Genomic DNA, 12,021 nt, shown 5'->3' with positions numbered 1-12,021 from the left:
TCTGTATAGTTTTAATGTTTAGTTTAATTATTTTTAGTTTATTTATTTGGAAACACTACAATACGGTGTTATTTGTTATTAACTAACATGAACAAACAATTATTACACTATTTATTCATCTTTGTTAACATTAGTAGACTTGTTCATTGTTAGTTCATATTAGCTCACAGTGCATTAACTAAAGTTAACAAACACAACTTGTGATTTTAATAATGCATTTAGTAAATCTTGAAATTAACATTACCTAAGATTAATAAATGCTGTGGAAGTATTGTTCATTCTTAGCTCGTGTTAACTAATGAACCTTATTGTAAAGTGTTACCATTTAGTTTGAGTTATTTTAGTACTTCAGGTTAAACTAAGTAACAATGAGAAATGAGCATCTGTCTGTTGTGGCATCAGGTTAAACCGTGAGGAGGGGGACGGCGCCTGGTGTCCTGCTGGTCAACTGCAGCCCTCAGATGTTCAGTATCTTCAGCTTGACCTTCGTCAGCTCATCTTCCTCACTGTGGTCGCTACACAGGGTCGCTACGCACGCAACTCCGGCAACGAGTTTGCACGCAAATACCGTCTGGAGTACAGTCGCGACGGACACCGCTGGATCTCCTGGAGAAACCGCTTTGGTAGTGAGGTAGGTAAATACACAAGAGAGTGTTTACTAAATGTTCGATATTTAAAGGAGTCATCGGATGCAAAATTCACTTTTACATGTTGTTTGAACTGAAATGTGTGTTTGTAGTGTGTGTACACAACCACCCTACAATAATAAAGATGCACCCAGTGTTTTATTTTTTTTTAATCCAGATAAATCATAACCTGTTTTTCAAATCTCAGATGCCTGTCTGTGTGACGTCACACAGACCCAGGCCCCTCCCACGATTGTTGATTGACACTAGTGTTTTACTGCTCAAGTGTCTTATATTATCAGTTTTGAAAAGAGTTTTGCAGCGTAATATATTTTGGAAATATATAATTTAACATAACTTTTGATCAATTTAAAACATCCTTGCAGAATAAATTTTTTGCATGGTTTCTATTTTCTATGATTGCGCCTCATTGTGCAGCATTTTCACTTATGTTCGTCCGTACTGTTTTTATTATGTGGTAACCACTGCATGTTTATCCTATTGTAACTATGTTCATAATGTAGCATGATCTTGTGCCATTCTGTTTAACTAATGTTTTTTGCAGACTATAATGGGCAATATAAACACCTACGCCTCTGTGGTGAGAGACCTCCATCCTCCCATCATCACTCGATTCTTACGTTTGATTCCCGTCACCGATGCCGTACACACCGTGTGTATGAGAGTAGAGCTGTTCGGATGCGCCTGGCAGGGTAAGTCATAAAAATTACATAATTAAAGGGGTAGTTGATTGCGATTTCACTTTTTTAACATTAGTTAGTGTGTAATGTTGCTGTTTGAGAATAAATAATATCTGCAAAGTTACGAAGCTGAAATTTCAATGCAAACGGAGATATCTTTTAAAATTATGGCAGTTTAATGCCTACAAAAACGGTTTTATTTTATTTGATTTCATTTGACCTCAATTACTCCAGTGCCTTAAACGTGCGCCAAGAGAAATGAGTAATTACATTCTAGAGCTAACGCAATATTAAAGTTTGGGACCTCTCTGTTTTCTCATTCTCCTGCTGTGCAGATGGCCTGACGGGGTACAGCTCTCCAGAGGGCCAGACCATGATGGCTCCTGGCTATCCCATTACACCTCTCAACGACTCCACGTACGACGGGGCCCTGGAACGCAGGTGAGGGTCTAATCTAATGCAGAACGAGCCAAAGAATATGCTTTGCTTTTGGGGAGCAGCAAATCAGCATATTAGAGTGATTTCAGAAGGATCGTGTGACACTGAAGACTGGAGTAATGATACTGAAAATTCAGCTTTGCATCACAGGAATAAATTACATTTTAAAATATATTAAAATAGAAAAAAGTTATTTTGAATTGTAATAATATTTCACAATATGACACTATTTATTCATATTTATTTATTAATATGACCATACGTTTTTACTGTATTGTAAATTAAATATGCAGCCTTGGTGAGCATAAGAGACTTCTTTCAATAATATTTAAAATATTATTGAGTCTAAACTTTTGTGTCTACACTGAAATATCTAATATCAGTCGGTATCAATTAAATAATTATAATAAAAAAAAAAATAATGTTCCAATCCTGAATGATTAACAAAAAAAAGAAAGTCATACTTGTTTGGAATTATATGAGCAAATGTTGACTAAATTCTGGAATAGATCTCCCTTTATACATAATTTGCTGGTTGTCTTTTACTTTGCATTGATTCTTTGTCTCCTGACTTGCTGATGTGAGTCAACTTTGAAATTGTGGACTTTTCAGAGTCATTGTGTGGCAGAACAATCAAGATTATATTTAAGTTCTAGAATGAATGCTAATCACTCCTCGCCCAAATCTAAGTGCTTCCTGTCTCTCTCTGCTCCCACAGGAAGCTGTCTGGGGGTCTGGGTCAGCTGACGGATGGTGTGATTGGTCAGGATGACTTTGTACAGAGAAGACTGGACCGGTTGTCGCCTGGATATGACTACGTGGGCTGGAGGAACGACAGCTTGGGCCCTGGATATGTGGAGATGGAGTTCCAGTTTGACAGACAACGAAACTTCACCTCTATGAAGGTGAGAATGAAGCAGTAATAAAAGTAAACAGGACTAGGGTTTGAAAACAGAATGCAAAGCTTGTACTTTTGATAAGGCGCAGTAATATTGTGAAATATTATTACAATCCAAAATAACTGTTTTCTATTTGAATATATTTTTCAAAAGAATTTATTTCTGTGATCAAAAGTTGAATTTTCAGCATCATTACTCCAGTCTTCAGTGTCACATGATCCTTCAGAAATCATTCTAATATGCTGCATTGCTTCTCAATAAACATTTATTATCATTATCATTATTGAAAAGGAAACCGTTTTTTTTTTTTTTGATTTTTTGATGAATGTAAAGTTCAAAATAGCAGCATTTATGTGACTATATACAATTTTATAACATTAGAAACGTCTTTACTTTCACTTTACTGTAATTTTCAATTGAATGCATCCTTGCTGAATAAAAATATTAATTTCTATATATATATATATATATATACTCACACCAACACTTTCTAACAGTAGTGTATATAATATTTAAATATTGTGGCGATTCACTTGAAATAATATTGATGTTTGTTTATTTCTGGTCCACATTGTAAGTGCCTTATTCTAAATTCATTTTGTAAACTGAGGGACAATGTAATTATTTTATGACCATAATTATTTTCTGTGGTAATTAACATCCAGCCACTGCTAGAGCTCAACTTGTACTGAACCCAAAGCGTCCCTTTATGATGTGTACAGTATGTGTTCTGGTTTACATCTGTGTTCTGTCTGTGGATTGAGTGGTTTAGGTGCTTAATCTCGAAGTAATGATTTTATATTAGAAAATAACATGTTTATTAAAGTCGAGCCACTTTCTTTTACTAGATTTGATCTACTTATTTTTATTTATTTATAAGGCAGCATGAAATTTGATATTATTTATTTACAATTTAATTGTATTCACACGTTTCAAATCGCTTAAAAGTTTGGGGTGAGTAAAATATTTAACTTTTTTTTTTTTATTAATATTTTGCCTTTTTTATTTTTTTCAGGATTCCTTGATGAACAAAGTAAAAAAAAGACAATTTAATGCATCCTTGCTCACTCCTGTTCCACTTTTCACAATTCAGTCCAATCAATTCCCAATGAATACAATTCCTCTTTGGGTTTTTTTTCAATTGAACATATATGAAAATATATTGCTTTATAAAAGAAAAATTAGTTATAAATGTCATTCATGTTGACTTGTAGTATGACGAACTTTGATTTATATTGAACAAACAAAAAGCTTCAAATGTGAGCCTTCAAGTGTTATTGATGCATATTAATTCTCTTTTTAGGTTCACAGTAACAACATGTTCCTTCGGAGTGTAAAAATCTTCGCGGCCGTGTCCTGTGTCTTTAAGCTGCACCTCATTTCGGAGTGGGAAGCAGAACCGGTGGAGTTTCACACCGTTCTAGACGACCGGAACCCAAGCGCTCGTTATGTGACGGTCCCGTTAAAGCACAGATTGGCCACAGCGCTGCGCTGCCGTTTCTACTTTGCTGACACTTGGATGATGTTCAGCGAGATCTCGTTTCAGTCTGGTATGAAATAAGAACAACCCGCCTCTCCCTCCCACTGGTATTCTCAGTATTTCATCATTAAAATACAGCCAGAGCTATGAAATGATTTTATCATTCCTAGTATCTTGATTTCAATTTAAGGTCTTTGCACACGGAGTCTGATATTCTCATCAGAGATTTTCACACTTTAAAAAAATAAATACTACCTCATGTTGTGTCAATCACATTTACACACTGCCTCCGAAACTTTTGTTTGTCATAAAAAATTTTGAAACAGGTTTGATTTTTTGTGTTTTTGCATCCGTAGCGAGTATTTTGATAGGAAAGAATGACAGATATGAAAAAAGAAATGAAAAAGCGCATACAAAAATTTCGGACTATTACACTATTGTTCAATATTTTGAGAGCAGTAAGATTTTTAAAAATGGTATGCTCACCAAAGCTGGATTATTTGATCAAAAAGACAGTAAAACAGTAATATTATTACAATTTAAAATAAAAGTTTTCTATTTGAATGTATTTTAAATGTAATTTATTCCTGTGATGTAAAGCTGAATTTTCAGCATCATTACTCCAGTCTTCAGTGTCATGTGATCCTTCAGAAATTATTCTAATATGTTGATCTTCTGTTCAAGAAACGTATCATTATCTGTGTTTCAAACAGTTGTGCTGTAATTCTTTGATTCGAAAGTTTTCTAACAAGATTTATATGAAAATGTATTTTCTGCCACTTTTGATCAGTTTAATGTGTCCTTGCTGAATAGAAATATCAATTTCTTTATACATTTGGAAATACATATGTGCCTTGTAATCTTTAAGTAAAACTAGACCCCAAATCATTACTTAGAATTATAAATGCATTTTAAGTGGCTGTAATTTAAGGTGTAGTAATTTCCTGTTTTAATTATTTTCCATTGCAGCAACTAATGTGCTTCCTACCCAGAGGCCCCCATTGTTGACCCCTCCTTCATATGAGTTTAACAGCAAAGTACCACAAACTACACAAAAAACAGGTAAAGAGTCACTGTGCTGATCAAACCCAGCATTTTTACATACTTTTTGCATACTATCTTAATTTGTGTTATTTAAAATGTAATGTTTGTCTAACCAAAGTCATATAGAAACTGCTTTTCCTGATTCAGTCATTTTCCGATGAATACAAATGAAGGAAATGTGTCACATTATGCAAGTAAAATGGGTTGTGAACACCATTTCCAGTTGGCTTTAAATTATGAAACGTGTTACACACTTTGACTGAACTTTAATAACTCATCTGTGTTTGACAGAGGACCAGACGACAGCAAAACCATCAAAACCAGGCCCTCCTGAAGAGGGGAGTACATCAATTCTGATTGGCTGTCTGGTGACTATTATTCTTCTACTAGTGGTGATCATCTTCCTGATTCTGTGGTGCCAATATGTGTGCAAAGTCCTGGAGAAGGTGAGTGTGTCTGTACTGTAATGTATGTATTAATGAAACAGATTATTACGCTCCTCAACAATACATGAAATGCTTGAGTAGCATAAAGTATAAAAGTTTCGGTGTTTATGATTATGGCAATTTAATATGACAAGACATACCAGTTTGCAGCTTTGTACAACTTTGTACAGCTTTGTGTTTTGTATGAATCGGTAACACTTTATTTATACTTATATAATGCAGTTATTGTTAAGCATGCAAAACATATATATAAGCCAAAGTTCATTTGTTTTGCTTTAAATAAATTAGTTTATACTTGGTTTATAATGAATGCCACTGTAAAGTATATTGTTTAATTTAAAGAAATTGTTGTGGAGAGAGGGATCTAAAGTATTTATTTACACGTATTTAACATTATTTCTCAATGTGATGATAAAATGTGGTTTAGACATAGATGCAAATGATCTCTGGGTTTCTTCTCTGCAACGCAGTGCAACTTACTTTCTGGAAAGCACAGTAATATAAATAGTCTCTCTCTCTGTGTCTCAGGCTCCGAGGCGTATTTTGGAGGAGGAGGTAACCGTGCGTTTGTCCTCTTGCAGTGATACTATAATTCTGCAGACTCCCCCGGTGCCCCCGCGCGTCTCCCTCGACCCGCCCTATGAGAGGATCTTCCTGCTGGACCCCCAGTATCAGGATCCCGCTGCGCTTAGGAACAAACTTCCTGAGCTGTCGCAAAGCGCAGAAGCTTCTGGTATCATCCATTATATACACAAACACACACTAGCTCTGTCTCAAAGCTCGGTGGGCTGCCTCACTATTTTTTAAGAATCATTACAAATGATGTACTGTAGCCAGAATAAAAAAAATTCCACAATTTAAAACTATTGCCTTAAATGTGTAGTTCACCCAAAAATGTATAATTCTGTCATTTACTCACTCTCAAGTTGCTCCAAACCTGTATGAGTTTCTTTTGTCTATTGAATGCAAAAGAAGATATTTTGATAAATGTTGGTAACCAAACAGTTGCTGGTAACCACTGACCATTGAGTATGGAATAAAAATACTATGGAAGTCAATGGCTACCAGCAAAAACTCTTGTGTAATATAACTTTGTTTGCTGGTTTTTATTGTATTTTGGGTGAACTATACCTTTACGCCATTGCATATAAGTATAAAAACAGCATATTTATTTAATCAAATATATACAAACATGTATATTGAGGGTAAAAATATGTATATTAAAAAAAACCTTTTGTATGTTCACCAAGGCTGCATTTATTTGATCAAAAATACAGTAAAAAAAAAAAGGATACCTCATTCTGCCATCTTAATATTTTTGTGGAAAATTCAGAATTTTTTTGATGAATAGTAAGTTCAAAAGAACAGTATTTATTTATTTGTACCATTATAAATGTCTTTGCTGTCTCTTTTGATCAATTTAATGCCTCCTTGCAGAATAAGAGTATTAATTTATCTAAAATAAAATCTTTCCTACTCCAATCTGAACTTTAGTGAAAGCACATGTACCTGAAACGGACTCATTTCCATCAGTCTGGGACTGACTATGATTTGAGGATAAATTTCTAAGCTGCCTTAGAATGTGGACAAAAATAATGTATCTTATAAGATAACATAATTTTACTGCCAAATAAGCTGTCTTCACATCTACCATGAATCCTAACAAAGTTGTCTAGGTAGCCTACTAGGTTCTGGACCAGAGCTACTGTGAAGACTTTCAGTACATTACTGAATATCTGAACATGATGTCCTTTCTGAAACTAACCTCTTGTACTATCTTTTAAGAAGTATTCTCTCCGAGTTCTATTTTTCATCCTGTTGAACTTGATTTCATTGACATTTGCTTCCTCAACAGTTTGCATGCTGCCTGCCAGTGCACTTTTTCCTTTCTTCCTCCTCTAGTCTTGCTTTCTTTATCTTTTGCTTGCAGTCTATGAGCTCCACCTGACCTTGTTACCAGACTGAAGGACTTTGCAAGGGTAAGAGCTGATGGTAGATTTTCTTTTGCTAATTTTTGACACACTGCGGTTTCTTGCACCCAGACACCTCAGGGATTTGGTTGAAATAAAATGAATTTGGCCTGTTCCTCTGTTGTCATCTTCTGCTTTTTCTGTCTCTCTTTCTTCCTCTTTTTCTCAGTCTTCATCAACAAAGATTTAGTGACATGATTGTCAACATTTCAAATTTTGCAAAAGCATATTACTTAAAGCAGGGGTGCCCAGCCCTGTTCCTGGAGATCTACCTTATTGCAGAGTTCAGCTCCAACCCTGATCAAACACAACTGAACCAACTAATTAGGATCTGAAGGAGCACTTGATAATTACAGACAGGCGTGTTTGATCAGGGTTGGAACTGAACTCTGCAGAAAGGTAGATCTCCAGGAACAGGGTTGGGCACCCCTGATTTAAAGGGATAATCCACTCGAAAATTAAAATTCGGTCAACATTTACTCACTGGAATGTTTCTCTTTTTCCTATGAAACACAAAATAAGATTTTTTTTTTTAATATCCAATCATTGTAACCAAATGATTTGGTGTTCAATTGACTTTTTTTTTTGGCATTATGATTGGTCAGATCACCTGTCCATCAAACTTCCAGCGAAGGGTTAATTCATTTCCATAGTATTTTATTGGAACACCAAAGGTATTTTGAAGATATTGGGAACCAAACAGTTTTGGGGTCCCATTGACTTCCATTGTATTTTTGTGGAACCCACAAGAAAATATTTTGAAGATTGTTGGTAACCGAATGTGTCTCATTGACCTCCATAGTATTTTTTGCAGAACAAAAATAATATATATTTTGGAGATTGTTGGTACCAAATGGCTTCATGTCCCATTGACTTCCATAGTGTGGATAAAAAAAAAATCAATGACAGTCAATTAAAAAATATTTTTGTTTTGGTGTCCTACTGACTTCATAATATTTTTGTGGAAATATGGAAATGGAAATGCTATCAAAGTCAATAACAACAGTCTTCAATATGCCTTTTTTTTTGGATTCTACAGAAAAAAACTAAACTCATACAGGTTTAGAACAACATGAGGGTGAATAAATGATGACAGAATTGTCATTTCTGGATGAACTATCCTTTCAATAGACGATACAGAAAAGAAATAGTTTGACAAATAAAGAAATGCATGAAATGAATGGGAAAATAAAACGGAATGCAAAGGGAAAGAATTTACACAAAGTAACTTGTGATGTAAATTACAACCCGAATTCTGGAAATGGGATGTTTTTTTTAAATTTGAATAAAATTAAAACTTAAAGAATTTCAAATCACACAAGCCAATATTTTATTCACAATAGAACATAGGTAACATAAATGTTTGATAACATAACAGCTGGGAGAACATCTAGCAACTAATTAAGTTAATTGACATCATAAAAGGGATGTCTTAGAGAGGCAGAATCTCTCAGAAGTAAAGATGGGCCGAGGCTCTCCAATCTTTGAAAGAGTGCGTAAAAAGATTGTGGAATACTTTAAAAACAACGTTCCTCGAAGTCAAATTGCAAAGGGTTTGCAAATCTCATCATCAACAGGGCATAAAATCATCAAACGTTTTAGAGAAACTGGAGAAGTCTTTGTGCGTAAGGGACAAGGCCGAAGATCTTTGTTGGATGCTCGTGGTCTTCGGGCCCTCAGACGACACTGCATCACTCATCGGCATGATTCTGTCATTGACATTACTAAATGGGCCCAGGAATACTTCCAGAAACCACTGTCCGTAAACACAATTCGCCATGCCATCTGCAGATGCCAACTAAAGCTGTTATCATGCAAAATGGAAGCCATATGTGAACATGGTCCAGAAGCGCCGTCGTGTCCTGTGGGCCAAGGCTCATTTAAAATGGACTGTTTCACAGTGGAAAAGTGTTCTTTGAGTCCAAATTTGACATTCTTGTTGGAAATCACGAATGCCGTGTCCTCCGGGCTAAAGAGGAGGGAGACCTTCCAGCATGTTATCAGCGTTCAGTTCAAAAGCCAGCATCTCTGATGGTATGGGGGTGCATAAGTGCATATGGTATGGGCAGCTTGCATGTTTTGGAAGGCACTATGAATGCTGAAAGGTTCACTCCAACTCCTCAGCAGCTGGAAGCCTATATCAGGCAAATTCCAACACCAAAACTCCAGAAACTCAATAACCTCGATGCCCAGACATCTTTAAATTGTTTTGAAAAGAAGAGGAGATGCTACACCATGGTAAACATGCCCCCGTCCCATCTATTTTGAGACCTGTAGCAGGCATCAAATTTGAAATTGTAATATTTCTCAGTTTAAACATTAATGTTATATTTGTTCTATTGTGAATAAAATATTGGCTTGTTTGATTTGAAATTCTTTTAGTTTTAATTTTATTCAAATTTAAAAAACATCCCAACATTTCCGGAATTCGGGTTGTACAGTTGGTCATGCCTGCTGACTCTCTGTCTCTGTAGCCTGTAGCGGAGGATACGCCGAACCTGACGTGACCCTGTGCACCCCACACCAGTGTTTTCAGAGCAGCGTGCCGCACTACGCTGAAACCGACATCATCAGCCTGCAGGGTGTCACCGGCAGCAACATGTACGCCGTTCCGGCCCTCACTGTAGATTCCCTGACGCGGAAGGACATCTCGGTGGCCGAGTTCCCACGAGAGAGACTGCTGTTCAGAGAGAAACTGGGAGAAGGCCAGTTTGGTGAGGTGAGTCTCGATGAAGCACAGCAGGAGGTTTTATTACCGCTGCTGTTGTTCTGTTGGCTCGCTTCTGGGTGCATTTGAATCGTCTTTTATTCAAAGTTAGTTGGGACATTTCCGCGCACCGTTTATAAAAACAGTGCTGAAATGCCTGATGTTTGTTCAGTGAAATTACAGTGTTTCCCTGAAAACCCTGTTATTAGTGACCACACATGACCGTTATGTATGGCTTTATTAAGGAAAACACTGGAAATCTAGAGTGAGAGCCATGGATTTTATGTAATAGTGTTACTAATACTTTATCTCAGTTGACCCTGATTATTATGTTACTATGGTGACGGTGCCGGATAGTAATACATAGTACTGTGACATACAGTACTATATGATATACAAAAGTTTTGGTTTGGTAAGAGTTTCTTATGCTCACCCAGGCTGAATTTATTTAATACAAAAATACCAAAACCCAGTAATTTTGTGAGATATTATTACAAAAAAATTTTTCAATATAGCTAAAATAAGATTAATTTTACTCCAGTTTTCAGTGTCACATGATTCTTCAGAAATCATTCTAATATTCTGATTTGCTGCTCAAAAAATATCTAATTATGATCTATGTTGAATCAGTGTTGAATATTTTTGTGGAAATCATGATGAATTTTTTTTCTGAATTCTTTGATGAATAGAAAGTTTGGTATAAAAACATAGAAATAGAAATATTTTGCAACATTATAAATGCCTTTACTGTCACTTTGGATCAATTTAACGCATCAATGTTAAATAAAAGTATTAATGTCTTTCTTGCATACCCCAGACTAGTGTATACACTGGTACAGGGATTAAAATATTTACATAGTAAGGTATGTATGCCAAATTAAAAAAATAAATAAACATGGTAATACCATAGTACGTGGTGGTATTTTGGTAGTTAGTGAAGCTCATGCAAGTGTGTTTCCGTTCTCACTCTGTTTAAGTATGTTTGCCCGCCAATGTTCATACTGTTGTTGCGGTTTCCAGGTGCATTTGTGTGAGGCTGAGGGTTTGGCTGAGTTTCTGGGAGAGGGTGCACCGTTACCGGAGCAGGACGGCAGGCCAGTGCTAGTAGCAGTTAAACAACTCCGAGCGGATGCTACCAGCAATGCCAGGTTTGAGGGGAAAGAAACACACACAAAAAACAATAGATTGAAAAGTTGCATCATAGAGTGAGGCATCTGGGAAGCTCTTGCTAAAAAGTTCAGAAATTGTTATGTAATTGTGATTGTGTTTTATTTGATCGGAATAAGACGGATTGGCTCATGGATGAAGACCAACAATAGGCAAATGAAACGCAGTGTTTAACATTTTTGGTTTATAAAGCAAAAATAATATATATATATATATATATATATATATATATATATATATATATATATATATTTATTTATTTATTTTATAAATTTTTTGGGGTGGGGGGTATTTTTTCCTTTTTTTCCAATATTTTTCAAATTATTTTTGTTATACTGTATATAACTTCGATTATTTTGTTATATATTGACTCCTAATCCTTCATAAAATATGTAAAATTGTTTATAAATACACAGTTATCATTGGAATTTGTCTGTCACAAAGTGTTCATCTGTTTACAGCTGGAATTTATTTATCATTTATTGTTGTCAATCAAAATTTACTGATGGATGTTGACCTGTGACCTTTCTCCTGATCCCATGA

At 35.5% G+C, this 12,021-nt stretch overlaps 1 protein-coding gene across 1 annotated transcript in view; it reads left to right on the top strand.

Moving 5' to 3' along the window:
* Nucleotides 1–12,021, top strand: part of LOC306870277 (discoidin domain-containing receptor 2-like) — a 34,147-nt gene that overhangs the window by 13,876 nt on the left and 8,250 nt on the right. Inside the window, exons 4-13 of the mRNA XM_079417449.1 lie at nt 403–631; nt 1,192–1,339; nt 1,663–1,768; nt 2,484–2,670; nt 3,968–4,214; nt 5,114–5,206; nt 5,480–5,634; nt 6,163–6,367; nt 10,079–10,323; nt 11,332–11,459. Of these exons, the coding sequence (XP_079273575.1) occupies nt 403–631; nt 1,192–1,339; nt 1,663–1,768; nt 2,484–2,670; nt 3,968–4,214; nt 5,114–5,206; nt 5,480–5,634; nt 6,163–6,367; nt 10,079–10,323; nt 11,332–11,459 (1,743 nt within the window). The remainder of the gene's footprint in view (nt 1–402; nt 632–1,191; nt 1,340–1,662; nt 1,769–2,483; nt 2,671–3,967; nt 4,215–5,113; nt 5,207–5,479; nt 5,635–6,162; nt 6,368–10,078; nt 10,324–11,331; nt 11,460–12,021) is intronic.

The sequence above is a fragment of the Barbus barbus genome, assembly GCF_936440315.1.
Source record: "Barbus barbus genome assembly, chromosome: 5".
NCBI lineage: Eukaryota > Metazoa > Chordata > Actinopteri > Cypriniformes > Cyprinidae > Barbus > Barbus barbus.
Note: the sequence above shows the minus strand (reverse complement) of the source record. Positions and strands in the feature narration are given on the sequence as shown.